General features: G+C 37.5%; 4 protein-coding genes across 7 annotated transcripts; 3 read left to right on the top strand and 1 right to left on the bottom strand.

Moving 5' to 3' along the window:
* The first annotated feature begins 372 nt into the window (after nt 1-372).
* LOC140964797 (cationic amino acid transporter 5-like) lies at nt 373-2,511 on the top strand. Its single transcript, XM_073424733.1, is given in 2 exon segments — nt 373-1,096; nt 1,099-2,511. Coding segments are annotated over 2 exon segments (1,557 nt in total). The 5' UTR covers nt 373-771; the 3' UTR covers nt 2,331-2,511.
* Nucleotides 2,512-2,605: 94 nt separating this feature from the next.
* On the top strand, nt 2,606-7,838 carry LOC140964798 (cleavage stimulating factor 64-like). 3 transcript variants are annotated; one of them, XM_073424735.1, is made up of 10 exons: nt 2,606-2,944; nt 3,047-3,125; nt 3,624-3,798; nt 3,899-3,998; nt 4,101-4,345; nt 4,663-4,740; nt 5,019-5,054; nt 5,152-5,532; nt 6,473-6,748; nt 7,457-7,838. In XM_073424735.1, the coding sequence occupies exons 1-10, from the start codon at nt 2,905-2,907 to the stop codon at nt 7,592-7,594; spliced, it is 1,548 nt and encodes a 515-aa protein (XP_073280836.1). In that variant the 5' UTR covers nt 2,606-2,904; the 3' UTR covers nt 7,595-7,838. The 3 variants fall into 3 exon arrangements, with proteins under 3 accessions (XP_073280836.1, XP_073280835.1, XP_073280838.1); XM_073424734.1 differs by having other exon boundaries at nt 2,608-2,944; nt 5,146-5,532; XM_073424737.1 differs by having other exon boundaries at nt 2,611-2,944; nt 3,965-3,998; nt 5,146-5,532.
* A 584-nt stretch (nt 7,839-8,422) lies between these two features.
* LOC140964799 (protein PLASTID TRANSCRIPTIONALLY ACTIVE 14) lies at nt 8,423-13,330 on the top strand. 2 transcript variants are annotated; one of them, XM_073424739.1, is made up of 13 exons: nt 8,423-8,567; nt 8,662-8,841; nt 8,930-9,067; nt 9,183-9,308; nt 9,474-9,602; nt 10,079-10,168; nt 10,249-10,399; nt 10,814-10,923; nt 11,486-11,557; nt 12,203-12,308; nt 12,412-12,609; nt 12,677-12,719; nt 12,808-13,330. In XM_073424739.1, exons 1-13 carry the CDS (start codon nt 8,490-8,492, stop codon nt 12,884-12,886), a joined length of 1,500 nt encoding a protein of 499 aa, XP_073280840.1. In that variant the 5' UTR covers nt 8,423-8,489; the 3' UTR covers nt 12,887-13,330. The 2 variants fall into 2 exon arrangements, with proteins under 2 accessions (XP_073280840.1, XP_073280839.1); XM_073424738.1 differs by having other exon boundaries at nt 8,429-8,567; nt 8,647-8,841.
* A 673-nt stretch (nt 13,331-14,003) lies between these two features.
* LOC140964795 (vacuolar-sorting receptor 6-like) lies at nt 14,004-17,504 on the bottom strand. The gene is made up of 10 exons (XM_073424732.1): nt 16,366-17,504; nt 16,133-16,291; nt 15,951-16,034; nt 15,689-15,765; nt 15,245-15,326; nt 15,066-15,148; nt 14,908-14,971; nt 14,641-14,772; nt 14,451-14,554; nt 14,004-14,368 (listed from the first exon to the last, which is right to left on the bottom strand). The coding sequence occupies exons 1-10, from the start codon at nt 17,357-17,359 to the stop codon at nt 14,255-14,257; spliced, it is 1,893 nt and encodes a 630-aa protein (XP_073280833.1). The 5' UTR covers nt 17,360-17,504; the 3' UTR covers nt 14,004-14,254.
* Nucleotides 17,505-18,527: the final 1,023 nt, after the last annotated feature.

The raw sequence follows: 18,527 nt of genomic DNA, 5'->3' as shown, positions 1-18,527 counted from the left end.
CAAAAACATAAATAAAAATAAAAATAGCACCAACATATCATTATTTCTGTAGATGAAAATGTGTCGGATTTGAGTGATGTTTTATATTCTCCGTCCTCCTCGTCATCATATTCATTTATTATAGTCATTATGGTCTCCATTCGTTATTCAGTTTCATCTCATCTACATATCAGTCGAAAGATTGTATATTCACATCTTACTCAAATATCATATCATCACCNGTAAATTAACAAATTTATTATTATAAAAAAATATTAAAAACAATTTATTTTAATATTATTATTCAACAAAATAAAATCAATTTTATATTAATAATTTTATTCATTTTATGCAACTGATATCATTAAAAAAAATAAAAACATATTAGAATCCTCTTCATGCGAGTCCGATATCGAAAATTCTTATCCCTAATTATTCCCAACCACTGGGCAGGCCGGCATGCCTGCATTTTTGTCCAATCTCAGACCACTTTGCTTGACTTCAGAATCAGAGCTCACTTTCAAGAAAATGCAGGTGCCATCAACCCATACTGACTAAGAAAAGTATAGGAAAATTGGGATAGGATCAGAGGGAGATGTACACATAGATGAACAACCAAGAAGCTACTGGAGATGGAGCAAGCAAGACTTCTTCCCCGAAAAGTCTTTCGAGAATTGGGGAGCCTACCGATCGGCCTTATCACAGACGTCGCCCAGATTCAAGGACCGCCTCTTGAGTAGGCCCGATGAAGCAACGGAGCTCGTGGAGCTTCGGAAACAGAGTGAGAACAACATGAAACGCTGCCTCAACTGGTGGGACCTCACCTGGTTCGGATTTGGATCTGTTATTGGCGCTGGCATCTTCGTACTTACTGGTCAAGAAGCACACGATCACGCGGGACCGGCCATAGTGTTGTCTTATGTAGCCTCTGGAATTTCGGCGATGCTCTCCGTCTTCTGCTACACAGAATTTGCTGTAGAAATTCCTGTGTCTGGAGGGTCATTTGCTTATCTTAGGGTGGAACTTGGAGATCTTGCCGCCTTCATAACAGCAGGAAACATACTTCTTGAATCCATCGTCGGGACTGCAGCGGTTGCTAGAGCTTGGACTTCTTACTTCACACACTTTTAAACCGCCATCCCGATTCATTGCGCATACGGACCAATCTCAGTGACGGGTTCAACTTATTAGATCCAATTGCTGTTGGAGTTCTTGCAATTTCGTCGGGGATTGCAATGGCCAGTGCTAAAAAAACATCCTACTTCAACTGGATCGCATCCGCCGTAAATACAGTAGTAATTGTTTTTGTTATAATAGCTGGCTTTGCTCATGGGAAGACATCCAACTTAAAGCCCTTTTTACCTCATGGTGCTGAAGGTGTGTTCAAAGCAGCAGCTATTGTGTACTTTGCCTATGGAGGATTTGACAACATCGCGACCATGGCAGAGGAGACAAAGGATCCACACAGGGACATACCCTTAGGACTGATCGGGTCAATGTCGATTATCACTGTGATATATTGCTTGATGGCACTCTCATTAAGCACGATGCAGAAATACACAGAAATAGACACCAATGCAGCTTACTCCGTAGCATTCCAAAGCGTGGGAATGAATTGGGCAAAATATCTTGTCGCGCTCGGAGCTCTCAAGGGAATGACAACTGTTCTTTTAGTAGGAGCGCTTGGACAGGCACGCTACACAACTCATATTGCTCGAGCCCACATGATTCCACCATGGTTCGCCCCCGTCCATCCAATGACAGGCACCCCCATTTACGCGACGCTATTGGTTGCTATATCCGGTGCTTGCATCGCCTTCTTCTCAAGCCTGGATGAGTTGTCTGGTTTGTTATCAGTGAGCACCCTATTCATATTCATGATGATGGCAGTGGCACTTCTTGTGAGGAGGTACTATGTGCGAGGAACGACGCCAAAAACAAACCTTTTGAAGCTAAATGTGTTTCTTTTGGTCATCATTGCTTATTCCATGGCGACATCCGCATGCTGGGGGGGATTGTTAAGAGGGATAATAGGTAATTGGATTGGGTACATTATAACCATCCCTTTGTGGTTCCTGGGGACTTTGGGGATATCGGTGTTTTTGCCACAAGAAAGAGAAGCAAGGGTGTGGGGAGTTCCAGTACTTGTTCCATGGCTGCCATCTTTGTCAATTGCTACTAACTTGTTTCTTATGGGTTCATTGGGAGCTAAGACATTCATACGGTTCTTTGCCTGCACGGCTGTCATGTTAATTTACTATATATTTTTCGGGCTGCATGCCACGTACGACATGGCTCACCAGCAAATCAAGAACATGCAAGACGAGGAAGGGAAAAATCCTACCCCATAAATTCCCATCGTTTGCATTGTACGATGATGGGATCCAAATCAATCGAGCCCACAATTCATGAATCAATTCAAACATTATAGTTCCATATTCAGTATTGTGCCACGAGATTTCATTATCACTGTCATTATTAGCATCAAACTTTTTATGTACTTGTCAAATAAATTCAGACAACCAATTATCACGTGAGCCTCTCAAACAAAATCGACCGAGTTCAACCTACCGATTGTTCCAAGTTCATATCCAAACAATCCACTCTTATATGTGAAGCCATGGTAGAGTAGACCGATCGGATCTCAGATCAGCAATCACCAAAATAGATATTCTAAAATTGCTCAAAATAAAAAGGATATTCTAAAATAATTATATTGGGCTAGGCCTGGTGAAAGCGATGGGCTAAAATAGGCCCAATGTTCCGGGTTTAGTGTGTCGGAGGTAATTCTTACCTTGGCCCTACCGGAGTGTAAATATATCAGTTGAAATTATGCTGGTCACAGTTGTGCATATATTTCTGTAATCATATATATTAAGAATAGTGAAAGAAAACGGTTATCATGAAGCTGATTCCCGGCGTTTGATGGCTGCTGCTCCTCAATCTCAGCATCGCTGCGTATTTGGTCGTTCTTGCCTTCTCTCTCTATACACGTGTGTGTGTTTGCTCTTGTAACTTTACTTGTGAGTTACTGATGATTGTCGCATGTTTTGGCATCTCTGTATAGTGGGGAACATACCTTATGATGCGACTGAAGAGCAGCTTATTCAATTATGCGAGGAGGTTGGTCCTGTTGTTTCCTTCAGGTGAGTCAATTACAAGGTGGGATTTTTGAAATTGGGATTGCTCCCTCCTTTATATTCTCTAATGTGCATATAATCGCTTCACCTCTTCCTGAGGGAGATTTGCGGGAATCAGCTTTTTGCAAAAACTAGAGGAACCAATTTGTGCAAAAACAATTTTTTTTCTAAGCCCGTGTTTTGCGGTTGCCCCCAATTCTATCTCGTGAAATTGTGGTGACATGGGAGGATTGGCACGTTGGTCTAATTTACTAAGGAATTGACTGTAGGTTGTAGAGAACTTTGTTTTCGAGAAGATTAGGACGTCCTTAAAATATATCGGTCTTTCACTGGGATAATATTCGATAAATTGATGTTAGCCTTGAAGAATGACTAAGCTTTCTCCATTTTTTGATGGTGAATCATTCGTTCTTGGGGCCTTTTTTATTTAATTTAATCGGTGTCACTGACTCATTATCAATTAATAAAAGCCCTTCGTGATTTTCCCTTTCCTTGGTTTATCAGATTAGTTACTGATAGAGAAACTGGGAAACCGAAGGGTTATGGATTTTGTGAATATAAGGATGAAGAGACAGCTTTAAGTGCTCGTCGGAATCTGCAGGGATATGAGATAAATGGTCGGCAGCTAAGGGTTGACTTTGCTGAGAATGACAAAAATGCTGACAGGAACCGAGAACAGGTAAATCACTTTTACAAAGGCTGGTTCATAATCTGATCCTAGTTATTTGTAAGCATGCATTTTATTCTCCTAAGTTTAATTTTGAATTATTTGCATTCAGTTTTATTCAAAATTCAGAAACAATTTATCCCCTTGTGAACTTCTTGGCAAAAAATTTTTTCTGCAGGGTAGAGGTGGTCCCGGTATTGCTGCAAATATTGGTAAGTTTTAAATTTAAAATCTTTATACCTTCCAAATGTCTTCAACTGAAACTTCAAGTTAACTTGCTTGTTTTAGTTTATATTTTCAATTATCTAATGCAGACCCTCAAAAACAAGTTAGAGGTCCAGTGGCGCTTGGGGATCCAAATCTTTACCAGGCATTGGGTGATTCTGTTGCCATGGCTGCTGCAACTGTCATGGCTGGAGCCATTGGAGCCGCTCAGACTGCTAGCTCTTCTGATCAGATTGGGTTGCAAACTCAGGCCCTATTTAGCATTGATCCTTTGACTCTGCATTTGGCCAAGATGTCTAGGAACCAGTTAACAGAAATCATGGCTGAATTGAAGGTTAGAATATGACTAAAATTTGACATGGATTAACTTAAAGTATATTTCATTCAATGGTATCAATAGTTCATTTGGGTTTATTATTATTTCCTATGTTAAAAGACTGACTTCACAACTAAATAATAATTATGTGACTTTTAAGCGACAAGACGAGTTTCGTGACTAACTTCTTCTTGCCTGAAATGAATTTACAACCATATAAAAGGTTGCAGTATTAATGGCCGATAACTTATGCACCAATCATAATGCATATTTTCCGTGTAAGTTTATTTCTATCAATGGCTATATGACATCATATGATCATTCAATGATGGCAGGCAATGGCTACCCAAAATAAAGAGCAGGCCCGACAGGTCTTACTCGCCATCCCGAACTTGCCAAAAGCTCTTTTTCAGGTTTTTACTGGCCCTTAATCTTCTATGAGTCTTCTTGCTAACATTTTAGTGCCATTACGTACTGGTGCAATTTTTGGTTGTTTTTTATGTCACAGTCATATTGTATGGATTTTGTAACACATCTCTAAAGTTTATTTTGTCTGTCTTCTAATTTCCTTCATCTAGGGAGCATAAGAAGATTTTTTATACCTCTTTTTGATTTCTTCATAGTATAGCTTCCTTGCATGATTCTACACGACGCAATCGACTTATATTCACAACAATGTGTTTGAGTGCAGGCCCAGATAATGCTTGGGATGGTCTCTCCGGAAATGGTTTGTTTTTTTCATCCAGACTGTATCTTGCTATTATCTAGTTGAAAGCTTCATGGTGGAGGGATCAAGTTTGATATTATATACTATTCAGTTGCAGATGCCAAATATTAGACAACTCTTACCCCAGTCAATGCAACCTTTAGTGCAGAGTGGTCAAACTCTTCCTGGATTGCCTCCCCTTCAACAGAACAAACCACAGTTTGGTTTGTTGCCAGATTCACGTGAAAGTCAAATGTCTGCTAGTGCACCAAAGCTATATGCTCCGCTAACGCTTGTGCCGACACAATCTCAGATTCAACATTCACAACTAATGCAAAACCAAATTCCACATCAAGCTCAACTGCTTGTGCAATCTGGAGTTTCATCCCTTCCGTCTGTTCGTCCACAGTTATCGGGCGGCCTGCCAGTCAGACCACAAATTAATGTGCCAGTTTCCTCTTCATTGACCCAACAAGTGCAACCTTCAATGTCACGACAGGTGGGTCAAATTCCACCTACTGATTTGGTGAGCATTGGCAGCTGATTACTCTGAATGCTAGCACTCAACTTTTTGCATTGATATGTCTGACCCACCTACTGATTTGGTGTGTAATGGCAGCATATCGCTCTGAATGCTAGCACTCATCTTTCTGCCTTAATATATCCACAGGTTTCAGCCAATGGCCCTTAGAAGCCCAACTTGGCTTGAGGTTTATTAACCCAAGAGTTGAAGTCACTTGACACAAATTTATAGGGATAATGAATTATCCGTAAAATGGAATCAACTTCAAGAACAATTGGATTCAACTTGTGATTGAATATATTTGTTAAGGAGCTTTATTTTTTCGGAGTCTGTTTAGGAAAATCATTTTCCACTTATACATAGTGTGTATAGAACTGAACTTACGATTGATAGATTGAACCAAGCCTTGACTAAATTTCATTTTGGCGCAGCTAGATTTTGAAGTTGGTACTAGTGTTCTTGGAAAACTAGTTGAGTGACATAATTATAGGTTACCATAAAAGATCCAGCAGGAACAATAGTTTGCACCATCCTTCATTTCAGTTATCTTCTGGGTCTTGTATAAATTTGTATTGATGTATGTATTATATTTGCGTGTCTGTGCATGCATGTGTTCATGTGCATGTAACTTTACACTGCAAAGTGAGAAAGGACTTGACCGAACCGCACATGCTGAGGCTGGTTTAACTGGCTTAATTTTGTGGGTGATTCAGTATTGTCTGATGGATTTTTATTGTCTGAAAGATCGACTCATTTACAAGTGTCTGCTAACTACCATGATCTGAATAGAAGCTTTCTTGAACATTTTGCACATATGAAAATGATATATTAAAAGCCATCTCGTCAAAAGTTTGTTGGCTCGTGGCTTTTGCAATCAACTTCAAAATAATTTGGTTTTTCTATTTTATGGTACCAGTCTATATCCTCAACATCCTCAGGTATGTTAGAGAACAAGGATCAGAAAGGGCTTGCTTTGAGTTCATTGGGGAAGGTGAGAATTGTGAATACTAACCAAGATCAAGTGATTAGAGCACCTAAACTGGTGAAAGTGAGTCATGGAAGGGGTACCACTTTATCAGAAGACGCAAGTATGCATACGCAAGTTTCTGCAGCATCCCAAACGTTTGTTCCTTCTGGAAAACAAATTTCTCAAGCAGAAGAATCTTCAAAGTCTGAGAAGCAAGCCTCGAAGGTTTTTAATTTTTCCTTTAATTATATATTTTTTTCCAACTAATTTCATCAGCTGTGATTTATTCTTCTCGTACCTTTTTTTGTTCTATCGGGTTGATATTTAATCTCATAATTTAACCATGTCTGACAGTCTGACTTCATTGGTAAAAAAACTTAGATCTCACTGATGTGATAGGGTCAAGTTTTGGAAAGTTTTCTACTGAATAAGATGTCTGTTGCTTGTCCATGGGACTAACATATTTTGTGTATGATATGCCAAAGCAAAAAAGGAGTTATTTTTATTTTTATGGGATCTATTGTTTCATAGTTGCATGTTTACACACTTAAGGTTGTCTCAGGTATTGTTTTAAACTTTCATTTTGGTTATAAATTGTGAAAGAATTAAAAACAATACTTTCTGGATGGTTTGATAAACTTAGTTCAACTTGATGCCTGCTTCTATTTTATCGACTCTATTCCAATATGTTGCGAATATATTATTATGGAATAGTCAGCCATGACTTGATCGTTTTGTAACCTATATTGAAGTTCCTGTGAATTTTTAAGGAAGCCTTGTAGTTTGTGAACTATGCTCTTAAATGTTTTTATGCATGCATGCATTTGTGTATCTTCACATATGGAAATGTTTTGAGGTCAATGTGTAAGCATGTTACAAAATATGATGGGCTTTCTTTTAAATAATAATATGACCGAATTTTGATATCTGCAGATGCAACTTCCCCTTGATGTAGATTCTGCCTTACTCGAGCAAGTGTTGAATCTGACCCCAGAGCAGCTGAGTTCCCTGCCGCCAGATCAGCAACAGCAAGTTATTCAACTTCAGAAGATGCTCCGGCAGGCTGCATGAATAAATTTTTTTAAAGCGTTGAGATTCCCAGCTAATCTAAAGTCATATTGTTTGTCTTTTGCGTATATTTTTGTGGAGCTTCTGGTTGCAAGTGAGTTGCATCGTGTAACAGTAAAGCTTGTCACCGAGAATAATGTAATAGAAATTGGAAAAGAATTTTTTACATATTCACCCGTGTCAGTTAATCGTTTTGTCTATGATAAGTGTGATATTCAGTGAACGTAGAAGTAATATTTTTTGGGTTTGATTTTGCGTTTTTTGGGATATCAGCTTATGTATAAAATCATAGACATAGCGTAGAAGTTTGCGAAGTTGTGGTTTCTTGAAAATTATGGAGGCTTATGCATGAGTTAAGTGTAAGATACCAGTAAGATTGACGATTGTTTAGCAGAAAAAGTTTTTATCTACAAGTCATTATACTGATACATAAAAATCCAATATAAATATCATTTATAAAAATATAATAATAAATTCAATATAAAATCTCATTAGAAAATAACAAATTTTAAAGATATAATTATTGTAAATATTGATATATGATATATTTGTTATATATTTTAACATTATTCTTGTATTATACTATTGTCTTCATGTAAGGGCAAAATTATGATTTCTCATTTGCTTCAGTCCAGACAGATAAACTTACAATCTTATTTTGTCTAATAAAAATCTAAATAAATTATATTTTATCGTTGCCAGTCAAAATATATATTGGGCACATCCATATAAAGAAAAGATCAAATATCTTAATCCTCAAAAAAATTATTATGGAAATTATTATATTATCCGGAATTATAAAAACTTTACTCTAATAATTCATTTTTATCCAATTTTTGGTCGGTTTCTCCCAAATTGATTGACAAAACAAAGCAATGAATCGCTCGCATGATTGCCCATGGGTTGGATAACGTTTTGGCCCAAGCTGAGTGTAGCTGACATGTCTATCAACTCCATCTCTCCGTCGCATTTCCAGGTGATAATATCTTCACCCCTGCCGTTCCTCTTTTGGAACAAATGCTTTACTTCTTTCGAACTTTTTGTTAATTGAGTAGATATGGAATCCACAGCTTCTGCAGCCCATTAGTTTGTGCAGCAAGAGCAGAATCCTCGGGCCTCCTCGGGTTACTGCCGCCGCATTGGTTACCGATGAACAACCCGACGATTCTTCCAATTTATACCCAATGTCAGCTTCTTCCTTCCCACTCTTTCAACCCTCTTCTCCTCTCCAGCCTACTCCCGCTTCCGAGGTTAGCTCTCATTTCTTGTCAATCAGTTGCTATCGGGCTTGTACTTTCTTTATTGTATTATTTACTTTACCAATGTTGTCCACGATAGTTTGAGCTTGCGGACCCGGATTTCTATAAGATTGGATATGTTAGGAGTATGCGAGCATATGGAATTGAGTTCAGAGAAGGTCCTGATGGCTTCGGAGTGTATGCCTCCAAAGATATTGAGCCTCTTCGTCGGGCCAGGGCGAGTTCTGTTCTTATTGGCTGATTAATCTTCACCAAGACTATGCATTGTTGACTGTGTGAAATCTCAAGAGTTTCTCATTGATTGGTATTGGCATCTTCTTTTGGCTGTGCAGGTGGTCATGGAAATTCCATTAGAATTGATGTTAACAATAAGCAGTAAGCTGCCTTGGATGTTTTTTCCAGATATCATACCAGTGGGTCATCCTATATTTGACATTATTAACTCGACCAATCCTGAGGTAACTGTGTGATAATGTACTTCCTTATCCATGTTATTGATTTAAAGAATTTCACCATATTTGTAGTTGCATTAGACTTTTTCCTTCTTAAAAAATCCCCTGCCTATTTGCCACCTATAAGTCACCTTACCCTGTTCTATTGGACATGTATTATTCGGCTGTCAGACAGATTGGGACCTCAGAATGGCATGTCTGCTTCTCTACGCCTTTGATTGCACGGATAATTTTTGGCAGCTGTATGGTGACTTCTTACCTAGTGCTGATGAATGTACCAGCTTTCTTCTAGCTACAGAGGTTGGAATCTTTGTTACTAACTTGGAAGATCCATTTGCAACTTTATCATTTAATTCTAATTCAACTCGTCTAATATGTTTCGTCAAGATAAAATTTTAGAATTCTTTTTTTAGTATCCTAGTTTTACACTTTTATTCTTGTAGATCATCAGCTAGTGTTAGGTTTGGAAAGGGTTTGAAAATGCATCTTGCAGGAAAAAGAAATTGATTTGACCTTGTAATTTTGAACGACATTCAAACTTTTTTTTTAAATCAGCGATGGAGGAGATTCTATTTGTTCCACATCCTACATGCAGTGGATTCTAGCTAGATTTAGGCAAAAAAATTACTTGCGTGCATCATTATTTGTCTTACCTTCTTATTTTAAATGCCGTTGAGCTAGATTCAAGGTAACAAGCTCAAACTTATTTATGGCTACACCTGTTTCGTTTGACACGCCTGATATACTTCCATTTCTCCGGCGTCTACAAAGTTCAGGAGGACCTTCGGGAGTTGCAGGATGAGAAACTTGCTTCTGCTTTGAGAGCACAGCAACAGCGGGCATTTGAATTTTGGGAAAAAAATTGGGTATCGGTTAATATTTTATACTTCGTATTTTCTATCCATTTTTTACCATATACTGAAGTTTAATCCCATCTTTATGTTAGCACTCTGGAGTACCCCTTAAAATAAAACGTCTTGCTCTAGAGCCCGAGAGATTCATGTGGGCAATGAGTATCACACAATCTAGATGCATCAACCAGCAGATACGAATTGGAGCCCTAGTCCAAGATGCAAATATGCTTGTCCCTTATGCTGGTTAGCCTCTGTGATTTTTTTGTTACTATATTTGTCTGATGTGCTTTACACACACACACACACACAAACGACAACAGTTCGACCAAACTATGGTAATGCAATAAAGGATAATGCTGCAACGTTGTTCTTTTGGCAACAGCCATTATTTCAACTTCAGATAGATGATAGAAAGCGGAATGTGTCACCCTCTGAAGCCTAAATGATCACCTACCATTTCTCTGTGTATGGGCATCCATATTTAGAGGCCATCAAATTCACAATCTATGGAAGCTATTATTTTTATAAGTTTGATACATCCTGTATACTTCAATCCGATAGTTTTGCATTTTGATTCATTTTAATTTGAGAGAAAGATTGTGGTTAAGTAAGTTCACAAAAACTCGCTGATCTAAGATGTTTCGTTCTTTGTTCTAGATATGTTGAATCATTCTTTTCAGCCGAATTGTTTTTTCCACTGGCGTTTCAAGGACCGGATGCTTGAGGTCTTGATAAATGCTGGACAACAAATCAAGAGAGGAGATGAGGTAATATTATGTTTTGTGTTCTGCATCAAATAGGAGAGCCAAAATGATAGGTCTCTTAAATTCTTGCATAGGAGATGAGGTAATGCTATATTTGTCTTCTGCATCTGTAGAAGCATCCTTTGCAAGAATTTAAGTGGCAGCACTTTGGCTCTTTTGGTTACCAAGAAAAATCAAACAAAAAGTGTTTCTGAAAACATTTGACATAAAGAAAGGGGAATTGATTGGTTTCCTGGGTACGTTGCATGTTTTGTTAATTGTAAAATTTTTAAGGAAGTGATAATTTACTTAAATGCATAAAGAAAGTAATGTCTCAAATACTTGACAAATTTATATTAGCAAATCAACTTTAAAAATAGAATTGAGGTGAGGAATATTGTTAATGAGTGCTATATGATAGGCATCTATCTCACCACAAATCCATTTTATTTTATCAAAAAGAATAGATGAACAGACAAACTAATGCTAGGCTCAATGATTCTTAAAAGTTCTCTTTAATGCAGATAGTAAAATGGTGCTTCTTCGTTATCATCGATATGATACTCGTGTTGTGATTTGTATGCAGATGACTGTAAACTACATGAATGAAAAGATGAATAACTTTTTCATGCAAAGATATGGATTTTCTTCACCCGTGGTAATTCTTTCTCATTTAACTTTGTTTGTAATCTACGATCCTTAAAATTTTGGTTCTTCATTCTCTACATTTCTGGTTACATCTCTGCCAAGAGAGGATTTACTGACTCTCTGATGATCTTTGTAGCTGAAGATTATTCAGGGCATTTTTGACTTCTAACTATTCGTTAGGGTTTATATGGTGTTATTTGGCATGCATCTGCTGCCACTGCTTTCCCTTAAGTCGAGATCAAAATTCAAAATTGACTATTTGATTTATAAATTTTAAAGACTCTGCTTTGGAGTGAACTTGGACATGGGGTAACTCAAATATCAACCCTTTGGTTTAGATTTGTGAATCCTGTTGGCAGGATATATCAATATTTGTCAATATTTTTGACACCTTCAAAATGTGGAACTCTTGTTTTCTTTCATTAATTCCAGTGCAGGCATCAGAAGCATTTACGCATCCCCGCCATAATCTCGATGGATTTAGATAACAAGTTTGTTGGCTTCTCAAGTTTACTTATTTGATTTTGACAATCTTAATCATTTTATATTGCTGATGTATTATCTCTGATGCCTTTTTTGATTTGTGAAAGTTGATTTTTTCTTTGTTAATTTGTCTTATGGTTAACAACTCCCCCTTTTTACCTGAACATTGCAGAATCCTTGGGATGTTATCCAGTTCTCTGGTCACTCACGGGTTCATCTAGATTCTTTCTTATCAGTCTTCAATATTTCTGGCCTCCCCAAAGAATATTATCACAACAGTAAGTCATTGCACTTTTTCTCATATGCCATTTTATGTTTAACATTTATTTGTAAATTGAGTCGAGTTATTTTATGACTCATGAAATAGAGATATATTATCAGGTAAACTATCTGGTGACGGGGATACCTTTGTTGATGGAGCAGTCATTGCAGCTGCAAGAACATTGCCCACCTGGTCGGATGGGGACATCCCTCCTATTCCAAGTCTTGAAAGGAAAGCTGTGAAGGAGTTACAAGAAGAATGCCAACGGATGCTTGCAGAGTTTTCCTCAACCGCAGAGCAAGATCAGCAAATTCTTGGTAAGTTTACGGTTCAGAGTAATGTTTTCTAGCCATGGTAAATATAATCAATGTGCTCATGTCACAGAGTCGATGCCTGAGGCTAGGAGGACTCTGGAAGCCGCAATAAAGTATGTAAACTTACCTGCACATGGTGCTTGGTGTAAATAATACGACCTGACTGAGATACAACATATGCATACTGGTTGTTATTTTCAGGTATCGGATGCATAGAAAATTATTCATAGGGAAGGTTGTCCAAGCATTGAATGTCTATCAAGAAAGGATACTATACTAATTATGGATGACTGATGCTAAGCTGTGGAACAAAAGGCTAGAAGGTCATCAATAATGGCATCAACTCAAATATGAGGGAGCTGGTGCACCTAGCTCTTTGATGCAATGTGTTGCGACTTATGATCCCCACTATCAGATTCAGAGGAGAATATTTTGTTGATGCCAGGGCATTAGTTCTACTGTAACTTGTAGGCTTGTTACCCACGTTGCTGGTGCATTGAAATTTGATGAGCTAGCATTAACTTTTGCAACTTTGGAGAACCTTGGAAGTCTTACTGTCACACTGGAATCACTGTTCTGGCAATTTTTCTCAACCTACAAATATTGAAAATTTAATGCGTGGACAACTTTATTTAGACATTGAATGTATAGAGTGGAGAGTGATCGCTTGAGACAATGTCAGAACCCACTACATCAGCTCCAATAACAATTTTATTTCTCAATATAGGTTATTTTCCGCACACATTTTATGACCACGTTTACTTGACTCGTACTGTGTGTAAGGTAAAAAGAACAATGCAATTTTTTAAAGTACTTTGGAACATTGTTGGACCTAGAACAGAATCAGCGGTTTGGAAGGGTAAACAATGGCTCCATTTTTCGTTCCAGCTCCCACATTCTAGTTAGCTTCTCTTCGTTTATCTTGTTCAGCACCGGATGTTTCTCTTGTTTTGTACTGTTACGCTCCAGTGCTCCACTTTAGATTCTTCACTTGTTTTGTTTCAAATTCATGAATATAGTTACTCGAATCTTCAAGCTGGGGTCTGGATGAAACATTTCATAATTTACTAGAAATTAATCCAATGTTAATTAAGTGAGACTGCTTTTATCTATGGAGATAAACTTGTGTAGGTTGTTTTGTGGGGCTTGGAGCTTCAATCTCAAAAGTTGAGTATATGACTCTATTATTTTGATTTTCTTCTGCCACTACAGATTTCACATCAACTGCAGTGTACATATTCCAGCAATGACAGTTATATTTCCAAGCACTAGCTTCTTTCATGTAACGTGTGCATAAAACTCCCTTTTTGTTGAATAAGTTTGTTCATTTTTTTCACAAGTTTTTGAATTTAGGTTTTATTACTAGGTGAAAGAAGAAAAGAAATTGAAGACCGACGATTTAAAGCTACCATTTTACCACATCACGAAATACAAACAGATAATGAACTGAAAGGTGAATATATTACAATGAAAAATCAAAGTTAAGTTTGTCTTATTGTGGTGGTGTGTTTGCATATCAAAATTTTACATTCAAAACCTTTTAAGGTTTCTCTCTCTCTCTCATTTTATATACATGTGTTGTCACTACTAACTAGAATATTATGCGTCGAGGAATGAGAAGCTCTCACTCGCTCTCTCTGTAGCATGCTTAAACAGATCTTAGAGGTTCGTCTTGGTGGTGAACAACCTGATTTTGATTCTGGTGGCTGTCGAGTGGCATGTACTGAGACATGATAGCCATGATCTCCTTGTCCATATACGACTGTAAAACACACATACATGCTAATATTTGTTAGTTTATTGTAGTAAATAAAAGGTTATATTCACTACTGGTAGATACTTGCCCTTAGTCTGTATCTGTAGAATATGTAACCAGCAACTCCGACAGTCAATACTACAGCTATCACCGATAAGGTAATGAGTCGCCCCACTTTTGTATTACTCCTTTCTGTTCATCCACCCAAATATAATTTGCAGTGAGTGGTGCTCGAGTCTCTTAAAAGTGAAAAAGGGATTATCGGAGGTTAGCTTTACCAATACAGGTGTTATGTTCCTTTATGTAGATTTTATTGTCCCCTTTACACCTGCATTGAAATCCACCCCATGTATTCTTGCAGCTGCAACCATCACATTGGCAGGCAAGGTTTTCCTTGCATTCATCCACATCTGGTATTGATTATCAGTACATGTGTTATGTATATAAGCACAAGTGAGAGATGTGTGAACAATCATCCATCGATTCATTCAAAGATAACTGCTACACACACACACGGACTATTTTTGTTGAAAGAAGAGAATGACCTTCACATTTACGACCATCCCCTCTAAAACCAGGAGGACACTTGCAGCCTGATTTTTCAGATTCCTGCATATAGACGGTGTGAGTCTCAGTGGTTATATTTTGAAAACTAATCGATAGTTTTCACAAGTTAATGTCGTAATAAATAGTAATGGATTACTATGCAGGCTGAGAATGTGATCCCTTCTTTGGTATCAGACCAGCAGCCTCCGTTGTTTATCCAACACCTTCCAGCTCCAACACCTAAACACACAACACGAAGACAGTGAGAAAAGCATGCATTAATGTGTGCATATGTATGTATTCGTCTCGTGTGTCTCAGGGACTTAAAAGGCTTACCTTGACAAGATGAATATCCATCTCCTTGATATTGAACACCATTCACCAAGGGGCACTCACAAACTCTCCCCCTGAATGTGTCCTGTGGTATCATCATCAAATTTTTATATATTATATCATTATTAGATTCATGTGTCTTTAAGCAAATGAAAAAGACTAGTATTCTGGTATGCTAAATTTTTTTGCTTTTACTGACATTTTTAGGTCCATGAATATTTTAGAAAAGATGAAAGATCCCACAAGTACATAAAAAGTGTCCGATATAAATAAACTAAATATAGAAAGGAGTACTTTATTAAACAAAATGATCCATATAAAAGAATGATTTCTACGGATTCTTCTTTAGTATATGGTATAAACTATTATTCTTACGCATTTATATCACTTCGTAGTTTTTACTCCTCTAATTAGCTATGGTGGTGCTCGGTGATGGATCCATCATACCTTACAAGCAGTGACATTTGATGCTGGATCCTGCCAACACCCACCATTGTTCTGGAGGCACTCATTAGTCTCAATATCTGTTCATCGCCAGCAACGGATATCATTCCTTGTAACAATAGAATCAATACACACGTATATAATTCAAACTTTGTCCCCAAAATATGAATCATTCCTTTGGCATAGACCATCCCATTCAAAATCTTTGGGTTTTCTCTTTACAGTTCGAATGGAACTGGATGTACGATGTAAAATAATAAATTACCTGCGCTCAAGCAAATAGGAGGATCGGTGGTCTCCTTAAACCCAGCGCATATGGCCTTCAATATTGCGCCACTCTCCAACTTACCTTTGTTAACAATAATAATGAACAGTTGATTAAAAATAAAGAAAGAATAAGTGCAAGGAACCAGCAAGTGAGCAGACGCCCTGCTTGTATTTGTATACCTCTGTATTGAACATTATTTATGAGCATCGTTGGTAAGATTGTAACATCACCACGCGATCCGTGTCCGACCTGAAGATCTTGCTCTGCTTTCAGGATTTCATTTTCCCTGTCGGCTTCGGTGTCACCCATGCACTTGTTTATCTTCTCCATTGGGAGATCTGAGCATCATCTTTATTCAGAAGAATGAATGTATATGATTAAGGATTATTTGAATGATATTAAATGATTTTACCGAGTGATTTGATGACTTGCTCTGCACATTCTTTGCTGTATCTCTTTTCCTTCATGGAACACCTGATATGGAAGTCAGTGACATAATCCCACCACACCCATGGCCTCTTGCTCTCATTCGCAACTCTGTGCACGCAAAGCTGCCTTAAGTTCTCGAACACAACATCTTTTCCTTCGTATCCCTCCCTGAAATCCTGCTCCGGATCGGGCGCACAGTATCTCCCTCGGTTTATGCACTGAGACTTACACTGTCTGGTCTCTAGAAAAACCTCGGGACAGTACCATGTTATGTAGTGAGGTGTGAATTGTGTGTAGCCTCCTTTCTCCAGTATTTGAGCGTGTCCTCTGAAATTCTTGACGAAATTCATCTGTTCATCGCAACGGATTCCACACTCGTCGTTGCTATTTGTCCACAGCTCGTATTCGACCCTTTGATCTGGATGGGGCATCGACTCCGTCCAGTCTATCTTCAACACCACCTCCTCAGTACCCCTCTTCAGGGCATCCCTGAGCGTGTCGCCGAAGGACCGGTCAATCAAAGCCGAAGGAATTCCAATTTTCTCTATGTATCCATCGGCATCCTTGCTCTCCTCAGGAGAATCCATGGTGATCAGAGGTTCGTCTTTTGTGTCAGCCACTAAAACAGCCGCTGCCCCCGCTTGCTGCCCGTTCCACACCTTCAATGCGAAGTAGCAATCACCACGCTCGAGAAGAAGAATGGTGGGGCGAGATGAGTTAGATTTGAAGGGCTTGTTACCATCGAACGGAGAACATCCCCTGGCTTGGGATGATTCAGGATAACGGAGAGCGCCGAACATGGATCCACCGTAATCAGGAACTCCAAAGTTGGCAATAGCTGCATCGTGCTTTGACCGTAAATCGTAGGGAGACACCACGCTGACGCTGCTCTTCTCCACCACAAATCTTGCATCCACATACTGAAACACGGCCTTTGCTGACACCACCAGCATCACCAGCGTCAAGAAAGAAGCCATGTTGAATTCAAAGGAAGTGATGAATGGTGGAGGAAGAAATGCAGTATTTGTTACGGACAACACGCGGGAGGAGGAAGACTTGGGATCATGAAAGTCTACGGACTAATATTGTATGAATCCATTTGTTTGTTTGCATGCCAGTTGACTTCACGGCGGGGCGATGATGTTATTTGTGACGTTAAGGAAACCCGCAGAAAATGTAATTAATTAGCTATGAATCGGTATAAGAATCGGACAAGACTAATTAACTGTTAATTAATGTCATCTACTAATACATTTGTTTAATTGCACTGACTTGAATCTTAACATACAAATAAATATATAATCATGAATTTTCTAATATACTTTTTTTCATTTAAATTAACAAATTAAATCAATAGTTTTTTTAATGGGTTCATTTTTATTCACTGTCCATCTTAAATGACTTTGGACATTAGAGTAGGTCTCTTGTGAGACGATCTCACAAATCTTTATATGTGAGACGGATCAATCCTACCGATATTCACAATAAAAAATAGTACTCTTAGCATAAAAAGTAATACTTTTTCATGGATGACCCAAATAAAATATTCGACCCACGAAATTGATCTGTGAGACCGTCTTACAAGAGTTTTTGTATGGACATTAATACATATTGAATTCATCAAATATTTTTCTTTATTGCTACTAAAATTGATTACTAAAATGAGTGGATTTTTTCATGGTTGCTAATAAATATTTAATGTTTTTATCTTATTTTTTCTTTTATTTTACATATAAACACATTATTTGTATAACAAATTGATTTTTAAATATGAACTAAGAAGCATCATATATTTTATTTAAATTTTTTCTATATTAATGTTTGTGTGTGTTTTTGTGCTTATTTTTTTTATTTAACGTTGTTAGAAATATTATATACATAGAAAATTTAAATCATAATGTGTTATTGGTAACGCACATTAATGGTCCACCAATTTTATTTCACAATAACTATAATATTTTTATTTAATTATTTTTTAATTTTTTAAATATAATTAATAAAATTTGTGAGCCTTTCAACTCTATTTTTCAGTTTTTTCATACTATTATAAACATATTATATTATTTTTTATGATTTTTATAATTTTTATATATTTAATTTAATTTTTTTGTTAATTAATATCTATAAATTTGTGAAACTTTTATA

The sequence above is a fragment of the Primulina huaijiensis genome, chromosome 18, assembly GCF_012295235.1.
Source record: "Primulina huaijiensis isolate GDHJ02 chromosome 18, ASM1229523v2, whole genome shotgun sequence".
Classification (NCBI taxonomy): domain Eukaryota; kingdom Viridiplantae; phylum Streptophyta; class Magnoliopsida; order Lamiales; family Gesneriaceae; genus Primulina; species Primulina huaijiensis.
This window is presented reverse-complemented; position numbering and strand designations above follow the sequence as displayed.

What these genes read in the sequence shown, in the direction of transcription:
- LOC140964798 (XM_073424734.1), top strand. Translation starts at nt 2,905, where the DNA reads ATGGCTGCTGCTCCTCAATCTCAGCATCGCTGCGTATTTG. An exon ending in TGCCAAAAGCTCTTTTTCAG is followed by an intron (nt 4,741 to 5,018) that starts GTTTTTACTGGC and finishes GTTTGAGTGCAG; the next exon opens with GCCCAGATAATGCTTGGGAT. An exon ending in AACCTTCAATGTCACGACAG is followed by an intron (nt 5,533 to 6,472) that starts GTGGGTCAAATT and finishes TTATGGTACCAG; the next exon opens with TCTATATCCTCAACATCCTC.
- LOC140964799 (XM_073424738.1), top strand. Translation starts at nt 8,490, where the DNA reads ATGGGTTGGATAACGTTTTGGCCCAAGCTGAGTGTAGCTGACATGTCT. An exon ending in TCTCTCCGTCGCATTTCCAG is followed by an intron (nt 8,568 to 8,646) that starts GTGATAATATCT and finishes TTAATTGAGTAG; the next exon opens with ATATGGAATCCACAGCTTCT. An exon ending in ATGGATTTTCTTCACCCGTG is followed by an intron (nt 11,558 to 12,202) that starts GTAATTCTTTCT and finishes TGAACATTGCAG; the next exon opens with AATCCTTGGGATGTTATCCA.
- LOC140964795 (XM_073424732.1), bottom strand. Translation starts at nt 17,359, where the DNA reads ATGGCTTCTTTCTTGACGCTGGTGATGCTGGTGGTGTCAGCAAAGGCC. An exon ending in TGGATATTCATCTTGTCAAG is followed by an intron (nt 15,149 to 15,244) that starts GTAAGCCTTTTA and finishes TTGTGTGTTTAG; the next exon opens with GTGTTGGAGCTGGAAGGTGT. An exon ending in GGATGGTCGTAAATGTGAAG is followed by an intron (nt 14,773 to 14,907) that starts GTCATTCTCTTC and finishes AATCAATACCAG; the next exon opens with ATGTGGATGAATGCAAGGAA.